The 21,902-nt window shown below is 37.8% G+C and overlaps 1 protein-coding gene and 1 long non-coding RNA gene across 2 annotated transcripts in view; one reads left to right on the top strand and one right to left on the bottom strand.

Annotated features, from left to right (window-relative positions):
* SLCO2A1 (solute carrier organic anion transporter family member 2A1) overlaps positions 1–7,515 on the bottom strand; it is a 157,350-nt gene extending 149,835 nt beyond the window's left edge. The window contains exon 1 of the mRNA XM_007493896.2: positions 7,087–7,515. Within this exon, the coding sequence (XP_007493958.1) occupies positions 7,087–7,200 (114 nt within the window). The 5' untranslated portion in view covers positions 7,201–7,515. The remainder of the gene's footprint in view (positions 1–7,086) is intronic.
* The window catches only part of LOC103105717 (uncharacterized), a 39,739-nt gene continuing 24,896 nt past the window's right edge, over positions 7,060–21,902 (top strand). Inside the window, exon 1 of the long non-coding RNA XR_467256.3 lies at positions 7,060–7,187. This is a non-coding gene — a long non-coding RNA (uncharacterized LOC103105717). The remainder of the gene's footprint in view (positions 7,188–21,902) is intronic.

A 21,902-nucleotide genomic window follows, 5' to 3' on the forward strand; every position in this document is an offset into this window, starting at 1 on the left:
AGAAATAAATCCTCAAAACTGTGGGAGGAAAAACACCGATGAAAAGCAACTGCTTGACTGCAGGGGTGGAGGGGATATGGCTGAGGAGAGACTAAATGAACACTCTAATGCAGATACCAACAACATGGAAATGGGTTCGAATCACAAACACATGTGATATCCAGTGAAATCATGCCTCGGCTATGGGAGAGGTAGTGGGAGGGGGGGAGGGAAGAAAAGAAAATGATCTTTGTTTCCAATGAATAATGTTTGGAAATGACCAAATAAAATAATGTTAAAAAAGAAAAAAGAAAAAAAAGAAATAAATCCTCATTTAAATAGGCCAGACCCCACTTTTAATCCCCCAGTTCCCCTTCCAAAAAAGTACCCTGGGACACAGCTGGGACACAATAGAAAATAAACAGAAGCCACCTCAAACAAGGATTTTCTTGTCCCCTACTCTAATGTCTACTCATTTACACTTGTCCACTGATTGATCCATTCTGCCAGCATTAACTTTTTAATTCTTTATTTTCTACCCTTGGAATGAAAAGCTGCATATTCCACTTAAGGAATTTCACACACCATTGAGCAGGTGGAGAAGTTTTGGAGTTGGAATGAGAAAAGAAAGAAAACAGAGTTGGGAAATTATGTTGGCCCTGATCAGCTGGATTTAGCTTTTGGCAAGTTGTCAGTCAATAGGCATTTGCACTATGTGCCAGGTACTCTGCTAAGCTCTGGGGCTACAAAGAATAGCAAAAAATAGTCCCTGCTCTCAAGGAGCTCAATCTAATGGGAGAGACCACACAACTATGTGAAAACAAGCTATTTACAAGATAAATTGAGGATAATCAGTAAAGGGAAGGCATTAGAATTAAGGATATCACCTTCATAAGAAGGTGGGATTTGAAAATTGGGTTGGGAAAGCATAGAGCATGATATCTTCCCAAAACAGGCTCCCAGTTCCCTGAGAAGGGTAAATTTAAGCCTCCATTTCAGGAGCTCTAGCTGGGGTCAAGGCATACCTTTAACACCAGCTTCTTCAAGAATATGATGCTAAGTTAGCTTTTCAGGAGTCTACTGGCAGTTTCCTTCCTTCCAGACTTCCTTTTCTCACCTCTCATTTCCTTATAATTCCTTCCTAAAACAAGCAGACATCTCTCACCTCTAAATCCCACCCTTTCCCTTCTCTTTCTCTGGGCTATGACTCTCAGATACCTATTCCACTCCCTCTCCCCCCTCCTCTTCTCAGGGTAACAACCTGTCTTCTCTGGTATGGATGAATAATAATATACATCAGGCTTGATGTATGCCAGGCACTCTGTATATAAAGGCAAAAAACAAATCCTCTCCTCCAAGAGTGCATATTCTAGTGAGGGAGGAGAGGATGACAAGCATATAACTATGAATATACAAATATCCTGAAAGTTTTCTTCTCAGGGACAAATGACTGGGACCAGATAGAGATCTGAGAGATTATGTAGTCTCTAGCCTTCTCATGTTTTGGTCCAGAGAGGTGGACAGATTTAACCACAATTACAGGGCAAGTTGCAAAAGAATGGTTTGTTTTGAGGTCAAGGAGAGAGGGAAGAAGGTTAAAAAAAAAAAGACCAGAAATCACACGGGTTCCTTTCATCTGTCCCTGAAGACAAATCTAACTGGATGGGTACTTTCTGGGTGAATGGGATGGGGGTGATGAGAATCCAAAAGAGATAGTCCATGATCACTCCCTCCCAAGATGTCTCCTGCTGCCTTAAGAAGATAGACTGGAGTCCTGGTTTCAGGAGGTGCCAAATGGTCAATGAGCTTGTTATACCCTCAGAACTAGCTTCTCTCAGTATGGGCACATGAACACAGGTCTTCTCATTCTAAATCCAGGAACTGGGTTTGGAACCTAAGCCTATCTCAGATGTCCTGTGGTTTCTTCTCTCCAGACACGTGAGGACTAAAGCAGACAGAGAATCACAGAATTTTAGAATCAAAAGGAACTTCACAGTGGCTTTCATCCATACCCTACTTTATTATAGCTGGCTATCCAGAAATCTGGAAGACAGTGGAAAAAATATGGGCTCTAGAGTCCAAGGACCTGGGCTCAAATTCCAATTTTGATGTTTACTACCTGTGTGATTTTCGTCAAGTCGCTTAAGCTTCCCAGGCCTCAATGTCCCCATCTTTTAAAATGAAGTAGTTGGCATTCTGGAGAGCAATATGGAACTATGCCCCATGGGCACTAAAAGACTGTCTGCCCTTTGATCCAGCCATAGACCTGCTGGCTTTGTACCCCAAAGAGATAATAAGGAAAAAGACATGTACAAGAATATTCATAGCTATGCTCTTTGTGGTGGCAAAAAAAATTGGAAATGAGGGGATGCCCTTCAATTGGGGAATGGCTGAACAAATTGTGGTATATCTTGGTGATGAAATACTATTGTGCTCAAAAATAATAATAGGAATAATAAAGTATATATATATATATATATACTATATATAATAAAAAAAGGAATAATAAAGTGGAGAAATTCCATGGGGACTGGAACAACCTCCAGGAATTGATACAGAGTGAGAGGAGCAGAACCAGGAGAACATTGTACACAGAGATTGATACACTGTGGCACAATCGAATGTAATGGAATTCTTTATTAGTATCGATGCAGTGATCCTGAACATCCCAGAGGGGTGTATAAGAAAGAACACTATCCACATTCAGAGGAAAAACTGTGGGAGTAAAAACACCAAAGAAAAACAACTGCTTGATTGCATGGGTTGAGGGGGATTTGGCTGGGGATGTAGACTCTGAATGAACTTCATAGTGCAAATACCAACAATATGAAAATGACTTCTGATCAAAGACACATGTAATGCCCAGTGGAATTATGCCTCAGCTACAGGAGGGGAGAGGAGGAGGGAGGGGAAGGAGGAATAGAAAATGATTTTTGTAACCAGGGAATAATGTTTGAAATTGACCAAATTAATTTTAAAAAATGAAGTGGTTGGATTGCATGGCCTCTGAGATCTTGATCAGCTCTAAATTATTCTATGGCATCCAATGAGAGAGATTGATGCTCCTAATATTGACAATGTCTTCTTAAAACCAGCAATCATATATGAATAGGGGCAACTAGAGAGCCAGACCTTGAGATGGGAAGTCCTAGGTTCAAATCTGACCTCAGACCCTTCCTAGTTGTGTGAACCTGGGCAAGTCACCTAACCCGAATTGCCTACCCTTTACTGATCATCTGCTTTAGTACCAACACTTAGTATTGATTCTAATACAGAAGGCAACAGTTTTTAAAATTTCATAAACCAATAATAACAACACTTTTTATCCCAGTGTTTAAAGTCCTTTGTATACATTATTTCATTTGATCCTTAAAACAGCCCTGTTAAAAGATATAGGTGAGGGAAGTGAAAAGTCAAGCAGATTTTAAGTGATGAAGCCAAGTATTAGGACCTTTCTGCCTCTTAATCTAGATTTTAAGCTCTTTGTAGATGAAGACTATGTCTTATAAAGTTTTTATTGTTGTCCCTCCTTCTTTTTGGAAGAAGACCAATAACATCATGGAGTGATATCTCAACTGTAACATAAATTACATTTAAGTGAGGCATAGTTGCACAAAGCCATCAGCTTCACTCTATCTTCCAGAGTCACCCAAGTTCAATGGTGAGATCCTGCCTTCAAAGCCATTGGAACAAATGCTTCTCATCTGTCCATTCTGCCTGGGGAAATCTTTACATGCTTGGAGTAGACATCTCCATAATTCACCAATGGGTTTGAGGCATGTCAGTTACTCTCATTTTTTGTATAGTAAAGCCTAGCTATAAATCATCACTGAATCCCCACAGCATCCAGATACCACACAGTGTTAGACATGTTGCAAATGATCAGTAAAGATTTGCTGATTAATCCTCTATCTATAGACTTCTTTGTGCTATGAATGATTGTCTTTTTTATTTATCAATTTATTCAAATGGAGTTGACACTCTATTGCCTTGAAATACACATAGGGTTGTGTCTGATTTTCATTTGATAAATTATAATATCTGAATTGTAGTTTCACTAAATTCTGGTTTTTAACATAGATAAACTACCTAGTTCTATATTATAATGCTGCTACCAAATGATTGAGAGAATGAAAGTTGCAAAATGAAAGAAAATACTGGAATAAAAGGATTTTGAAAGTATAATTTGGCTTACTGCCATGACTCCAGTTAGGCTTCAACTAGGCTAATGTGGATGACCTTGTTTTTTGGAGTGGGCTAGTGTTTGAAAGTTGGTTTCCACAAATTGAGCCTTAAAATAACTCTATGATGCAGAAACAATTGTTGTTCCCATTTTACAGTTGAGCAAACAGTTGCTCAAAACAGTTTAGTAACAGCTTAAAGGATTTAAATTCTGACTCTAACACTCTATACTCTACAGTGACTATGCCTCTCTAGGAAACAGAGGTTTCCTATTCCAAAGCTAAAGAATCCTTACAGCCAAGGAAGTTTTCCATATTCAGTATCTAACCTAACTCTATCCTATTTCAGCTTAAGAAATTCCCACTAGAACCTTCCTCTTGACAATAACAACAAAAAAGTAAATAAGCTTGTTTCTTGCAGATTCACACCTTAACTTTCTCTTTGTCAAGCTATGTAATCCCAAATCCTTTAACCTTTTCACTTTAATTTTTAGAACTGAGCATTTTCACTGATCTTCTCTGAACCTTTTCCAAATCCCATTTAAACTGTGGAGCCAAGAAACTGGGTACAGTATTCTTATACAGGTCTGACCAGTCCTAAATAGAGTTAGAGGATTATCTCAGAGTTTTTTCAATGCTTCCTTTCATCATTTTTATATTCTGTTCCGATTTTTAGCCCAATCATATTTGTTTCAAAAGTCTTATTACATTGTTTGTTCAATAGGATGGAGTATGGTCTTCTATGACTCCGGGATCCTTTTTTGACCATTAGCAAAATAAAAATCTCTTAATCTACCATTACACAATTTAGTTTTCTTCCTAAAGAAGATTGATTGTCCTGACCAGTATCAATTGATGTGTTTCTCATAACTTTCCTAAATTATGTATGAAGGACAACCTGATCTTGATCCTCATGTTATTCTCCACCAGGACTGGTTACCACTTAGGAAATGTGCTCAACTGTTGGACTAATGTCCTGTGGTAGATGGGCTGGATTCTAGTTCTTATTCTATTTCCAAAGGTCTATTTTTAATCTTCTTATAAAATGGAATCATTTTGTACTTTAATTTTTCAACTATAAAAAAATTATTCCCTATTCTCTCTCTGCAATCTTGCAAGAAGTAAAAAACCTTTCTATCTCTCCTTGGAACCCCCATATCCTCTCAAAGCTCAATTCCAATGTTACCATCTACCTAGGTTCAGTTGTTAGTTAACCCCCCTCCAAAAAAAATCACTTTGTATATATTCTGTATGTACATATCTAGGTACAAGCTTATTTACCTATGAACATTTACTTAACTATGTACATCCCCACTAGTAAAAAAAAAAAAGTCCACTCATTTAGGACAAAGATTAGTTTCATTTTTTGCTTTTTGTCATGGATAACTAGCACAAAGTCTGCCACATGGTTGGAGCTAAATTAATGTTTGTTGAAGTAAATCAAAATGAATTTCCCCCAAAGGAATACCTTTGCCTAAATTGGCAGAAGATGGTCTTGTATTAGGAGAAGGTTGTCTCAGAAAAGTGTAAGTGACTACACAACCCCTGATAAGCCACTAAGTACCAGCTTTCCCTGGGGAAACAGAAGCATACTTCTGTGTTTACATACACACTTTCAGAGATAAGGGTTTTCCTCATCACCAGCCTCCCATCTTTATCTTGAAGATAGAAACACTTGCAATATGTTTCCCAAATTTCCAAATTTCTGTTTCCCTCTCCCCCAGCCCCCAATGTGACAGTTCCTGCAAGGGAAGAGTTAAAGTGTTTCCTAAGCATGGTGACCATCTGATAAGAGGAAATTCTCAACAATGGAAACCCTGACAACTAGAGGATTGGGAAGGTAGGACGGTAGCTGGAAGAACACAGAACCCATTAAAGAGATAAGCAAAGGATGTATGAGAATGAATGTATCTCTAGTGTCAACAACTATGAAAAGAGAAAGTCGCAAGTAGCTTCAAAAGATTTTTAACCCTTTGCCAACTAGAAGAATAAGTGGAAATCACTATCACATTCCTTAAGTGCTTGGAAATCTCATAGGCAAACCCAAATGTTACCACTTATTTTCTTTTAAAAACTTAAAAAAAAAAAAGATAGCTTTTGTTTCTAGATCACTGTCATTTCTGAATGTATTCCCTCTCCCTTTCCCACCCTAGGGGGTTATGTGCTTTGTTTTAAAGAAAAGAAGGAAAAAAAGAAAAGGCAGTTCAGCAAAACTAATTAACATATCAATGTCTGAGGGTATGCCTATGTTCCACATTCATAACCCCTCGGCCCAGCAAATTAGTGAGGGAAGTCGCTATATATTTTCAATAATGAAATTATTATTAGCTTTAGGTATTACTCGTACTAATGAAGAAGTGGCTCTTTGTTTTAGTCAAAGACCAACTAAATGCCAATCTCTGTGCTGGGAACATTTGCAGAATGAAGTGTTCACCGTTTTCCTGGGACTGTAGATGTGGCATAGATTTCAGAAACCTAGTCCAAACTCCCCAATTCACAATGGAAGGAACCTCGGACAAAGGAGATTAAGTGAGGTCGCACGGGTCCCAAGAAACAAGTGGGATTCGAACTCGACCTCTGTGGGTTCGAACCACTGTACCGCACCGCTTTCCGTCCAATTGCTGCTTCCGAAGAAATTCACGTGAGCGCTCACACGCAAAGTGGAAACCCTCACATAACACTTGATTACCATCAAACAAACAAAACCCGAATCCCTTCACTGCCTGGGTGGCAGGCCTCCACGGGGACCTCAGAGCAACTCTCTCAAAATCTGTTGACTTCAAGACAGAGCTTCGGAATATTTACCTTGAGGTTCTTTAAATCTTCCAGCTAGCCTGGGAAGAAACTTCATGATGTTATATATATTTCTCTCTCTATATATATATATATCCCAGAATCCCAGGACCCAAAGGTAGCGTGCCCTCACCTTAATGTTGCTGAAGATGGACCGATGAATGCTGCTGAGAGTGCTACTGCTCGGGGTGCTACTGCTCGGGGTGCTACTGCTCGGGGTGCTGCTGTGCTCAGGTAAGAATTCCATCCTAAGGCGTAGGGATTTGGGGAAAAGTCCCTTGAACGGAGCTGATGGACTGACGAGTCCCGCTCCCAGTTACCCTCTCTCTCCAGCCGCTGGTCCCCTCGCGGCAAAATCAGTTGGAAGGTTCGTCCCGGGAAGAGCGCAGGCAGAGTCCTCTCGGGAAGACACTAGTAAAGTGGCTGACTCTCTTCTCCTGGCCAGGAGTTTCGCGGCTAAGTCAGAGATGAACTCTGTCCAAGTGTGTGAGAGTTATTGGATTGGCGGAGTGAGTGAGTGAGAGTGAGGTTAAAGTTTTTATAAGTCAGGACTCCGAGGCTGATGATGAAACTTTTCCTCCTCCCTCTTTTTCTTTGTGTGGAAGACGGAACTTTAAAGGCGCAGAGTGGCACCTCGGCACCCATCCCTGGGGACGCACACGCCCCTCCTATGCCACCAGGTGTTTCTGATACCTAGCTCTAACTTGTGGAGAAGTAAGCAAAGGAGTTTCCTTTTCTATCGGGGGAGAGGGGGTATCGGGGCTCAGGAGCTGGGCTCACTAGAGAAGGAAACCAATAAAACACTTCTCTTTAGGGAAAGAGTAAGGTAGGAAGTGGGGATGGGGCGCGGATTAAAACGCTTCAGTGATCGAGTCTAGATTATTACACATTTTGTTCTCATTTATTTTTCCATTCAAAATGTCAAGTTGGAGAGAGGGAGGAAAGAGGCAAGGGGTGGTGGTGGCAGGAAGGCTACTCCCCAAACAGGTAAGAATGAGCCCTCACCTCTTCTCAGTCGAGATTTACTTGCTTTCGTCTCTGCTTGTTTTCACTTGCAGCAAACCTGCGTTTTTAACGTTCCGGAGATAGTCTCTTTCGGAGATCTCACTATGTTTGTGCAGAGAATTGATTTATATTTAAACTGTTCTGTGCGCACGAGAGGACGGGGTGGGGAGCAGAATCTAGGGAATAGATTCGAGCGAGGAAAGGGGTAAACTTGTGGTTTCTGAACCGGAGCCAGAATTACATTTTAATATTTTGTAAAACGTCAGACAGCCCTTGGAGGGCCTGCAGCCTCACATTGGGAAGACAATGAAAACAGACAGGCTATTTCTCTAGGTATACCCATGTCCCAACATAGGTTTCTCTACTAACAAACCATTCAGTCTTCTACCAGCACTTCACGCCTTGCTCCTCTCATTCTATTCCCATCTTTCTGGACAAAGAAAAAACCATACCTCCGCTTTTCATTGTGTCTATCTCCCTGAGTCTCTATACCTTTCCCTTCCGCCCTTTACTCTATCTCTCTCTTTCTCTGTTTACTTGTCTCTTTGTCAATATGTGTCTTTATGTCTCTCATACACTAAACCTATAAACAGAGAAAGCATTAAGCAAGTTCATTTGAACTTTTAGGCCTCAATGCTTGATTTCTTGGGAGGAGAGGCGGGAGTTAGGGAACATGCTAAGCTAGCTTAGCAAATATTTCCATCACCTTTGTGACCATAAGATAAACTTCTACTTGATGGGAAAACTGGCATCTTCTAAAAGGTGCGGTCTAGAAAAATCTCAATTTCCTTCATAGATTCACTAACAAAGAGCTAAAAACTCCCTAGACCCTGGGAAAGAGTTCTTAACTTGGGTTCCCTAGACAAGGGGTCCATGACTGGATTTCAGGAGATATGTGAACTTGGATGGGAAAAATTGCATCTTGATTTTCAGTGATCTTTATCTGAAATGTAGTACTTCTTTCCATTATTTAAAACATTATTCAAAGAAGGGAATCATAGGTTTCACCAAACTACCAAAGGTATCTATTAGAACTCCTGCTTTAGAAAAACTAATGCCAGCCTCTCCCCCTTAAGTGCTGTGCCAGGCCCCTCCCCAAACAGTGCTGGGCAGAGGGGTGGGGGGATGTGAAAAAAAAAGTCATCAGGCACAGTGGAGAGGGGGATGGGACAGCTCTGCCCAAGTCCCTATGCCTTTCTGGTAATAAACTCTGGGGGGTGGGGGCAGGAGGGTAGGGACCTGCCCACAGAGAGTCCTCTGCAAGCCATCTTTGGCACCTGTGCCATAGGGTCACCATCATTGCTATAGAACCACAGTCATCCTACTTCTAAAGGTCAGCTAGGTAGAAAGTCTTATCATTCTTACTCAAAGTATAGTATGGAATGTTGAAAAGAGTGCTTGGGAGGGAGAAAGGGGCCCAAATATTGACTCTGCTACTTACTACTTAAATTATTTTGAGCAGATTATAACCTCTCCCAGATTCTATTTTCTCATCTCTGACAAGATGCGATTGAACTAATTTAAGTATAAGATCTTATGACTGGGCAAAATACTTAACCTTTTTTTTTTTTTGTAGAGAGGGGAGTCAGGGAGGAAAAGAATTTGGATTGCAAAATGTCAGAAAATGAATGTTAATAATTGTTTTTGCAGGCAATTAGAAAAAAATATAAATGGAAAAAAAATTAAACCCTGTTTGTCTCAGTTTCCTCAGCTGTAAAATGAACTGGAGAAGAAATTGGCCATCCACGTCAGTATCTTTGACAAGAAAAACCCCAATGGTTACCAAAAGCTAGACACAACTGAACAACAACAATAACATGACTTCATCCAATTGGTTCTCAGGACCTCTCAATGTTACAAAGTCATTCCTTCAATTCTTCTGAGGAAAAAGAAAAGGCATGCTAATTTTGAAAAAATTATGATTTAACCAAGATCCCTCCAGCCACAAGTCAAGTCCTTTGCTTTAAGCTTCTTTGAAATGAAGATAACAAAGAGCTGAGCTAGGCCCACAGCTGTGCATAGGAGGGTATTCTCTCCATGCACCTACTCTGCATTCCTGCCTTTAACATGTATATTTGTCAGAAGAAAACCTTCCAGGCTTTCTTTGGTACTGTTCTGTGGCCTTAGGGGGGAAAAACTTCTTGTCTCCCTCTACTTCCACAGATAATAGATTATATTTATTATACATATGGCAGCTCTTATAGCTACTAGAAGCATCATAATTGGCATGATGGAGAGAGATAACTAGAGGAGTCAGAAAGGTTAAGTCTTATCTCTGACACATACTGGCTTTAGGAGTCTAGGCAAGTCTCTGGGCCTTGCAAGGTGACAAGTAATTCTCTTAAGACTACAAATTGCAGAGCAGGATGATCTGCATTGGTAGAGAGAATTTCATCACTGAGATTTCCTTTGGCCAGAGAGGTGTACATACTGGTGGCATTGCAGACTCCAAATATTCCCAGTGCTACCTGAGCCAGATTAAAATTTAATTGGGGAGGGGCACTTAGGTGACTCAGTGGATTGAGAGTCAGGTCCAGAGAAGAGAGATCCTGGGTTCAAATCTGACCTCAGATACTTTCTATCTGTGTAACCCTGGGCAAGTCCCTTAAGTCCCATTGCCTAGCCCTTACCATTCTTCTGCCTTGGAACCAATACAGGGTATTGATTCCAAGATGATAGGTAAGGGTTTTTATTTTTATTTATTTATTTATTTATTCATTCATTTTAAAATTTATTTATTTAGTCAATTTAGGACATTATTCCTTGGATACAATAATCACATTATTTCCCTCCCTCCCCTCCATCCACCCTTTCCGCAGCTGACACACAATTTCATTGGGTATTACTTATGTCCTTTGATCAAAACCTATTTCCATGTTGTTGGTGTTTGCACTAGGCTGTTCATTTAGAGTCTATATCCCCAGTCATATCCCCCATATCCCCTTGACCCATGTATTCAAGGAGTTGTTTTTCTTCTGTGTTTCTGCTCACACAGGTTTTCCTCTGAATGTGGATAGTGGTTTTTCTCGTAGATTCCTCCAAGTTGTTCAGGATCACTGCATTGCCACTAATGGAGAAGTCTATTACATTCAACTGTGCCACAGTGTATCAGTCTCTGTGTACATTGTTCTCCTGGTTCTGCTCCACTCACTTTGCATCACTTCCTGGAGGTTGTTCCAGTTCCCATGGAATTCCTCCACTTTGTTATTCCTTTGAGCACAATAGTATTCCATCACCAACATATACCACAATTTATTCATCCATTCCCCAATTGAAGGGCATCCCCTTAAAGTTTTCCAATTTTTTTGCCACCACAAAGAGCTCAGCTATGAATATTTTTGTACATGTCTTTTTCCTTATTATCTCTTTGGGGTACAAATCCAGCAGGTCTATGGCTGGATCAAAGAGCAGACAGTCTTTTATTGCCCTTTGGGCATAGTTCCAAATTGCCCTCCAGAATGGTTGGATCAATTCACAATTCCACCAGCAATGCATTAGTGTCCCAACTTTTCTGCATCCCCTCCAACATTCATTACTTTCCTTTGCTGTCATGTTAGCCAATCTGCTAGGTGTGAGGTTATACCTCAGAGTTGTTTTGATTTGCATTTCTCTGATTATAAGAGATTTAGAGCATTTTTTTCATGTGCTTATTAATAGTTTTGATTTCTTTAACTGAAAATTGCCTATTCATGTCCCTTGCCCATTTGTCAATTGGAGAATGGCTTGATTTTTTGTACAACTGGTTTAGCTCTTTATAAATTTGAGTAATTAGACCTTTGTCAGAGGTTTTTGTAATCAAGATTGTTTCCCAATTTGTTGTTCCCCCTCTAATTTTGGATGCATTCATTTTGTTTGTACAAAAACTTTTTAATTTGATGTAATCAAAATTATTGATTTTACATTTTGTGATTTTGTCTAGCTCTTGCTTGGTTTTAAAGTCTTTCCTTTTCCAAAGATCTGACAAGTATATTATTCTGTGTTCGCCTAATTTGCTTATAGTTTCCTTCTTTATATTCAGGTCATTCACCCACATTCTGAGTTTATCTTGGTGTAGGGTGTGAGATGTTGATCCAAACCTAATCTCTCCCATACTGTCTTCCAAATTTCCCAGCAATTTTTATCAAAAAGTGGGTTTTGGTCCCCAAAACTGGGATCTTTGAGTTTATCATAGACTGTCCTGCTGAAGTCATTTATCCCAAGTCTGTTCCACTGATCCTCCTTTCTGTCTCGTAGCCAGTACCAAATTGTTTTGATAACCACTGCTTTATAGTATAGTTTGAGATCTGGGGCTGCAAGTCCTCCTTCCTTTGCATTTTTTTTTCATGATTTCCCTGGATATCCTTAATCTTTTGTTCTTCGAAATGAACTTTTTTATGTTTTTTTTCTAATTCCTAAAGAAGTTTTTTGGTAGTTCAATGGGTATGGCACTAAATAAGTAAATTAATTTGGGTAGGATTGTCATTTTTATTATATTAGCTCGTCCTGCCCATGAGCAATCAATGTTCTTCCAATTGTTTAGATCTAGTTTTAATTGTGTGGAGAGTGTTTTGTAGTTGTGTTCATATAGTTCTTGTGTTTGTCTCTGCAGATAGATTCCTAAGTATTTTATATGGTCTAGGGTGATTTTAAATGGAATTTCTCTTTCTAATTCTTGCTGCTGAGATGGATTGGAGATATATAGAAATGCTGATGACTTATGTGGGTTTATTTTGTATCCTGCAACTTTGCTAAAGTTATTGATTATTTCAACTAGCTTTTTGGTTGATTCTCTAGGATTCTTTAAGTGGACCATCATATCATCCGCAAAGAGTGATAGCTTGGTCTCCTCATTGCCAATTTTAATACCTTCAATTTCTTTTTCTTCTCTAATTGATAATGCCAGTGTTTCTAGTACAATGTTAAATAATAGAGGTGATAATGGGCATTCTTGTTTCAGATCTTATTGGGAAGGCTTCTAGTTTATCCCCATTGCAGATGATGTTTGCTGATGGTTTTAGATATATACTGTTTATTATTTTTAGGAAAGGCCCTTCTATTCCTATACTTTCTAGTGTTTTCAATAGGAATGGGTGTTGTGTTTTATCAAAGGCTTTTTCTGCATCTATTGAGATAATAATGTGATTTTTGTCAGTTTGCTTGTTAATATGGTCAATTATGGAGATAGTTTTCCTAATGTTGAACCATCCTTGCATTCCTGGTATGAATCCTACCTGGTCATAGTGAATAACCCTTGTGATGACTTGCTGGAGTTGAAGAAGCAGAGACGGTATCCTTGAGGGTTCATCTCTGACCCACCACATGTGGTCCAGGTCTATAACAAGGACTGGCAGGGGGGAAGAAGAAGGGGTGCCATCTGGCTGGACACCCTCTATCTATAGGCCACAGTGAAAAATTTGCCCCACGATAGGCCACCTTAGCTGGTTAGCTCAACCATTTGAATCCAGTTTACCAGTAAAGGATGAATAAAAGAGAGGATTTGGCCTCTGGGAAGAATAGCTCAAACACCCTGTTTCAGTAAATCAACAGAGAGGCAAGTTTATATAGTTCTTGGAGAGAAAAAAATGTAAATAAAATGAGTAAACAAGAGGGGGAAAAAGCTAGAATTGAAAGCTTCTATGGGGGTAAGGACCAAAAAACAAAATCAGTGGATGAGGATGAGATCCAGGAAACATCAAGCAAAGCCTCAAAAAACAAACAAACAGACAATTGGAAGCAGGCTATGGAGGACCTCAAAAAGGAATTTAAAAATCAAATAATACAGGTTGGAAAATGGCAAAAGGAAAATAGTAGCCTGCAGAGGCATAGGCACTGAAAGCCAGAACTGACCTGCTAGAAAATGACGCAAAACAAATCAGAAGAGAAGAATGACTGAAAGGAAAAAATGGACCAAAAGGAAAAGGAGATTCAAAAAGCTGTGGAAGAAATTCAGTCTTTAAAAATTGGAATTGGGCAAAACTAATGATCTCACAAGACAGAAAGGCATAATAAAACAAAATCAAAAGAATGAAAAAATTGAAGATGATATGAGACACCACATTGAGAAAATAATAGATATGGAGAATAGATCCAGGAGAGACAATTTAAGAATCATTGCACTACCTGAAAATCATGACCAAAATAAAAGCCTAACCATCATACTACAGGGAAATCCTTGAACATGAGGGTAGAATAGAGGCTGAAAGAATACACAGATAACCTCTGGTATTAAATCCTCAATTGACAACTTCCAGGAATGTCATAGCCAAACTCAAGAACTCCCAGGTCAAGGAAAAGATACTTCAAGCTGCTAGAAAGAAACAATTCAGATAACATAGAGCACCAATTAGGATTATGCAGGATCTGGCAGCATCCACATTGAAGGACCAGAAGGCATGGAATACATTATTTCAAAAGGCAAGGGAACTGGATCTACAATCAAGAATCAACTACACAGAAAAACTGACTATATTCTTTCAGGGGAAAGTGTGGTCATTTAATAAAAGATGTATTCTTTAAAAAAAGACCAGACCTAAACAGAAAATTAGTTGATGACCAAATACAGAATTCAAGAGAAACATAAAAATGTAAATAAGAAAGAAAAAGGATTTAAGGGCTTCAATAAGGTCAAATGGCATGTATTCCTATATGGAAAAATGATATCTGCAATTCTTAAAAAATCTTATTAGCATAGTAGTTAGAAAAAGTATACATAGAGGATGCAGTGGTAAGCTGTTTAGGATGTTATGTCAAAAAACACCAAAAAAAGAGGATAATACTAAAAGTAATGGGAAAAGAGATAAAATGGGGTAAAATATATTACATAAAGAAGAACAAGGTGAAGAGGCAAGAAAATCAATACAATGGAAGGGAGAAAGAGGTTGGTGATAGGTAATGCTTAAACCTTATTATTATTGGAATTGTCTCAGAGAGGGAAGAACAGTCAGATCCATTGGGGTACAGAATTGTCTCTTTCCCTATAGAGAAGTAGAAGGGTAATAAGAAACAGGGTGGTGGGAGGGGAGTAATACAAGGGAGGGAGATATTGGGGAGCATTCAAAAGGACCTATAGTAAAAGGGGAATAAGAAGGGATGTAGTAGGAAGGGGAGTAATATAAGGGATAGGAAAGGGAGGAGATTGACTAAAAGCAAAACAATGGAGGGGAGGTGTAAAAATTAAAATCAATCTATAATAATTTCAAATATATTTTATAAGATTTATTAATAATCACTAGAATTAACAAAATTAAAAAGGTAATAAAATAAAACCATATGCCCATGGCTAATTTACCTGCTCAAACAGCCTGCTCCATCAATATCCCGACCCAGCAAGGAAAGAGAGCAAGACCAGGAATCCCACCAAATTTATTCCCTGTCTACTTCAGCATGTAATGTCAGGAAGTTAGTGGGATCCTGGGAAATGTAGTTCAAAGGCACAAGATTTCCAATTACACAGAGGGTAAGAGGGAAAGGAGAAAGGTTAGGATTAAAGGAGGAAATCAAAATGGAGGGGAAGACACAGATGGTGGTCATTACTGTGAATGTGAATGGGATGAACTTACCCACAAAATGGAAGCAGATGGCAGAATGGATTAAAAAAACAGAATCCTACCATATGTTGTCTATAAAAAATACACTTGAGGCAGATAGATATACATAGGATAAAGGTTGAGGCAGAATTGATAGGACTGCAACTGAGACAAAGGAGGCAGGAGTGGCAATCATGATTTCAGAAAAAGTTAAAGTAAAAATAGATTTGATAAGGAAGATAAGGAAGAAAATTACATCTTGATTAAAGGTACCATGAATAATGAAGAAATGTCACTAGTTAGCATATATGTACCAAGTGGGATAACATCCAGATTTTTAAAGGAGCTTAAGAAGGAAATAGATAGTAAGACTATATTTATGGGGGACCTCAACCTTCCCCTATCAGAACTAGATAAATCAAACTAAAAACTAAATAAATAATAAGTAAAGGAAGTGAATGAACTATTGGAAAAATTAGAGCTAATAGATACCTGGAGAAAATTGAATAGGGATAAATAGGAATGTACCTTCTTTTTAGCAGCACATGGTACATATACAAAGATTGAACATGTAGTAGGGCATAAAAACATTGCAAGCAAATGTGGAAAAGCAGAAATGATAAATGCAATTTATTTAGGTCATAATGTGATAAAAATCATAAAAGGGCTTATGGAGAGGCAAATTTAAAATTAACTGGAAATGTAATAATCTAATTCTTCAAAACTGGTGGGTAAAAGAACAAATCACAGAAAAAAAAATACTAGTTTAATTGAGGAGAAAGACAATGAAGAAACAACATTTCATAATCTATGGATATAGCCAAAGCAGTACTCAGGGGAAATTTTACATTTCTAAATGCCTATATCAACAAAATAGAGGGGGGAGGAAATCAATGAATAGGACTTACAACTAAAGAGAACAAATTAAAACTTGCCAGACAAAAACTAAATTGGAAATCCTAAAAATCAAAGGAGAAATTAATAGAATTGAAAGTAAAAGAACTATCTAACTAATAAATAAGAGTAGGAGCTGATACTTTGAAAAAACAAATAAAATAGATAAAGTGCTGGTTAATCTAATTTAAAAAAACAAAAAGAGAATCAAATTAACAGTATCAAAGATGAATAAATAATGAAGAGGAAATTAAGATAATTATTAATTATTAAGAACTATTTTGCCCAATTATATAGCACTAAATATGACATTCTAAGTGAAATGGGAGAATATTTATAGAAACATAAATTGCCTAGATTAAGAAAAGAGGAAATAAAATACTTAAATAATCCCATCTCAGAAAAAGAAATTGATCAAGCAATTAACGTACTTCCTAAGAAAAAATCCCCAGAGCCAGATGGATTCACAAGTGAATTCTATTAAACATTCAAAGAACAGCTAATCCCAATATTATACAAACTATTTGACAAAATAAGCAAAGGAGTTCTATCAAATTCCTTTTATGACACAAATATGGTATTGATTCCAAAGCCAGGCAGGTCAAAAACAGAGAAAGAAAACTACAGACCAATCTCCTTAATGAACATATAGATGCAAAAATCTTAAGTAGAATACTAGCAAAAAGACACCAGCAAGTGATCAGGAGGGTTATTCATTATGATCAGGTGGGATTTATACCAGAAATGAAAGGATGGCTTAATATTGGGGAAAACATCCACATAATTGACCATATCAACATCCAAACCAACAGAAATCACATGATTATCTCAATAGATGCAGGAAAAGCCTTTGACAAAATACAACACTAATCCTTTTGAAAACACTAGAAAGTAGGGGAATAGAAGATCCTTTCCTAAAAATAATAAACAGTATATATTTAAAACCATCAGCAAGCATCATCTCCAATTGGGACAAGTTAGAAGCCTTCCCAGTAAGATCAGGAGTGAAGCAAGGTTGCCCATTATCACCTCTATTATTTAACATTGGACTAGAAACACTAGCAGTAACAATTAGAGAAGAGAAATTGAAGGTATTAAAACAGGCAACGAGGAGACTAAGCTATCACTTTTGCAGATGGTATGATGATCTACTTAAAGACTCCTAGAGAATCAACTAAAAAGCTAGTAGAAATAATCAACTTTATAAAGTTGCAGGATACAAAATAAACCCACATAAATCATCAACATTTCTACATATTTCCAACAAAACTTAGCAGTAAGAGTTAGAAAGAGAAACTCCATTTAAAATCACTGTAAACAATATAAAATATTTAGTAATCTATCTGCTAAGACAAACACAGTAATTATATGAACAGAACTATAAAATACTTAACACAATTAAAACTATGCTCCTGGGTAGGACAAGCTGATATAATAAAAATGACAATCCTACCTGTTAAATTAATTGTGGTTGAGACTTTGAATATTTATATAGGTGGTCACCAGGGATTTAATTTCTAAATCCCCAAAATGAATTACTTAAATTAACTAATTAATTTAAAGTAAATTTATTATTATTATTATTATTTACTATTACTATTTATTATTATTTATTGTTATTAACAATATTTATTATTAATTAAAGTAAATGGAATTGTGGTAGTTTATTTACAATAGATGGAAGATATTAAGGAATGAGAGAGAGAGAGAGAGAGAGAGAGAACTCTGGCTTCTTCTGATATCAGTTAGAATTTCTAAGCCCCAGCCAGAGGAAGAGAAAAGAAGGGTCACTAAGTCAGCCTTTCACTCACCAATTGTGACAGTCTAAATGGAAAGAAGTCTGGGTGTATCTTCTGGTCACTCCTCAAGGATCTGTCTTCCAGTCTCTTTTCTGAGTCAGAGAACTCTTCCAAATCCAAGCTCAAGAGGCTGATCCTCCATCCAACTCAAAACTCAAATCAAATATATGTCTTCTGGCCTTTTGTCCTCTTTTTAAAGAATATTTTTCTCTTGTGTCACCTCTACTAAATTTCATGTCTACCAAATCACAGCAGACATTTTTCTCCAAGACTTCCCACTATTTAGTTCTCACCTTCTTTGGTTAGATTATATCTTTTTGGGTTAATTAACACCTTTTTTTGGTAAGTTTGCTTTTTGTGGTTAATTAGTTAATTAACACCTTTTGTGGTTAAAATGGGTAGATGTACTTAAAATACTAAGTTATCCTTTTGTAGATTAAAATCTAAAAATAGATTGTGGATTACAATTTTAGCTTCACTTTAAAGGAAGAGCTAAGTACCTTCATTGTTACAATCAGGAGGTTACAATTTTATCTTTACAATAAAGGAAGAGTTAAGTGCCTTCATTGTTACAATCAGGAGATAGCTAAATCCAATCTTCACATACCTAAATTAATTTACTTATTCAGTGCCATACCTACCAAGCTACCAAAAAACTCTTTTTATAGAATTAGAAAAAAATATAACAAAGTTCATCTGGAAAGAACAAAAGATCAAGAATATCAAGGGAAATAATGAAAAAAAATGTTCAGGATAGAGGCCTAGCAGTACCATAGCTTTAACTGTACTCTAAAGCAGTGGTCATTAAAACAATATGGTACTGGCTAAGAGACAGAAGGGTGAATCAATGGAATAGACTAGGGATAAATGATCTTATCAAGGTAATGTTTGATAAACCCAAAGATCCCAGCTTTGGGGACAAGAACTCACTCTTTTTCAAAAACTACTGGGAAAATTAGAAAACAGTAAGGGAAAAATCAGGTTTAGATCAATATCTTACACCCTATACCAAGATAAATTCAAAATGGGTAAATGACTTAAATATAAAGAGTGAAATTATAAATCAATTAGGTGAACACAGAATAATTTATCTGTCAGATCTGTGGGAAAGGAATTTAAAGCCAAACAAGAGATCATTACAAAATGTAAAATGAATGATTCTGATTATATCAAATTAAAAGGTTTTTGTACAAACAGAACCAATGCAACCAAAATTAAAAGGAAAGCAACAAACTAGGGGGAAATTTTAATTTAAAAAATTCTCTGACAAAGGTTTAATTTCCCAAATATATGAGGCACTAATTCAAATTTACAACAACAACAACAACAAAAGTCATTCCCCTATCAACAAATGGTCAAGGGATATGAATAGGCAATTTTCACATGAAGAAATAAAAACTATCAATAAGCATATGAAAAAGAGCTCTAAATCCCTTCTGATTAGAGAAATGCAAATAAAAACAACTCTAAGGTACCATCTCATGCCTAGCAGATTGGCCAATATGGCAGCAAAGGAAAGTGATAAATGTTGGAGGGGATGTGGCAAAATTGGGACACTAGTGCATTGATGGTCAAGTGTTAATTGGTCCAACCATTCTGGAAGGCAATTTGGAATTGTGCACAAAGGGCTTAAAATTAATTCCTACCCTTTGACCCAGCCATTCCTGGGTTTGTACTCCAAAGAACTAATAAAGAAAAATACTTGTACAAAAATATCTATAGCCATGCTCTTTGTGGTGGCAAAAAAAAAAATTGGAAAATGAGGGGGGTGACCATCAATTGGGGAATGGCTGAACAAATTATAGTATATATTGGTGACAGAATACTATTGTGCCCAAAGGAATGATGAACTGGAGAGATTCCATGGGAACTGGAACAACCTCCAGAAATTGATGCAGAGTGAAAGGAACAGAACCAGGAGAATATTGTACACAGAGACTGATACGTTATGGTACAATCAAATATAATAGACTTTTCTTTCTTTCTTTTTTTTTAGACCCTTACCTTCTTTCTTGGAGTCAATACTGTGTATTGGCTCCAAGGCAGAAGAGTGGTAAGGGCTTGGCAATGGGGGTCAAGTGACTTGCCCAAGGTCACACAGCTGGGAAATGTCTGAGGTTACATTTGAACCCAGGACCTCCCATCTCTAGGCCTGGCTCTCAATCCACTGAGCTACCCAGCTGCCCCCCTAGACTTTTCTACTAGTAACAATGCAATGATTCAGGATAAACCAGAGGAACTTGTGAGAAAGAAAGCTATCCACATCCAGAGAAAGAACTGTGGGAACAGAAATGCAGAAGAAAAACATATGATGGATCATGTGGTTCTATGGGAATATGACTAGAGTTTTGGCATTAGAAGATCACTATATTGCAGATATGAATAATATGGAAATATGTTTTGAACAATGATACATGTATAACCCAATGGAATTGCTTGTTACCTATAGGAGGGGGGAGGGAAGAGGGAGAGGGAGAGAATATGAATCAAGTAACCATGGAAAAAATACTCTAAATAAATAAATTTAAATTTAAAAAAATACTGTCCTTTTTGTTTCTTTAGTATTTATAAACTTAGCTTTCCTTCAAAACCCTGCACCTTTAGACAAGTTAAGAATCAAGGAGGTTGCCAGTAGCAAGTTTAATTTTCATGCCTGAAGTCTTTATTCACAGATACACCTGTGTGTGGAGCACTGAGTTGGCTGACGTTTAACTCTGCATACTCACACACTGAACAGCTGATAAAAGCACAGCTTTAGCCTGTGTTTATTGCATAAGGAGTGGCCACACTTGACAATTTTAATGCCTTTGGGTAATATTAACTCTCTGGATGCTGGGGGCTTTTTGTCAGCCCATGCTGACATTCCTCAATCACATATCCCTTTGTGATGGGAGTAGGGAGGGAGACAGAGACAGAGACAGAGAGAGAGAAAGAAGAAGAGGAGAGGAGAGGAGAAGAGAGGAGAGGGGAGGAAACAAAAGAATGGGAGAGGAGGGAAAGGGTGGGGAGAGGAGGAGAGAGAGTGAGGGAGGAGAGAGAAGAGAAAAGAGAAGAGAAAGAGGAAACTGAAGAGAGGAGAAAGTGATAGTGATAAAGAAAAGGAGAGAGAGAGAGAGAGAATCAGTAGTCCATTATTCATTCTCTCCTTTGACTGTCCACTTTGTCACAACCAAAACCACAATCCCATTGACTGCAACAGATCAACAAAATTAGGAGTTTCTGACAGAGCCCAGCCTGATGCACTCTTGACTTAAAAATGAAAGGACTATTAAGGGCCTCTTATGGGCTAGGCACCTTACTGGGCACAGGGGATCCAAAACAACAACCAACTTGTCTCTAACATTATTTGCATTTTCTTTCATTTCTATCAAAACTAAAAGCTGAGTAGAGAAAACTCTAGGTTTACTTCAGTTGAAGAGACATGTATTAAATATTTAGTCTGTACTAGGGGCTCTGCAAGGTGTTGGGAGTGCAAGATGAAATCAGCAACCCTGATCCTTCAAGAAGTATTGCAGTAGAAGACCCCTGGGGGAAGTGGCCATCTCATATAGCCTTCTCATATAGCCTTCAACTTTATAGCCCTAAGTGAAAATAACAAAACTCATCCTCCAAAAAGAAGGATCTATGCCCTCTTTCTCATCTTGGGGGAAGATATCAATTTCCTTCCTGCCTCTGGAAACACTAAGTTCTCTTTCCTCTGTATTCCTACAGTTCCATGTCTAGTACAAACTATCCCAATCCTCTAT

The sequence above is a fragment of the Monodelphis domestica genome, chromosome 4, assembly GCF_027887165.1.
Source record: "Monodelphis domestica isolate mMonDom1 chromosome 4, mMonDom1.pri, whole genome shotgun sequence".
NCBI lineage: Eukaryota > Metazoa > Chordata > Mammalia > Didelphimorphia > Didelphidae > Monodelphis > Monodelphis domestica.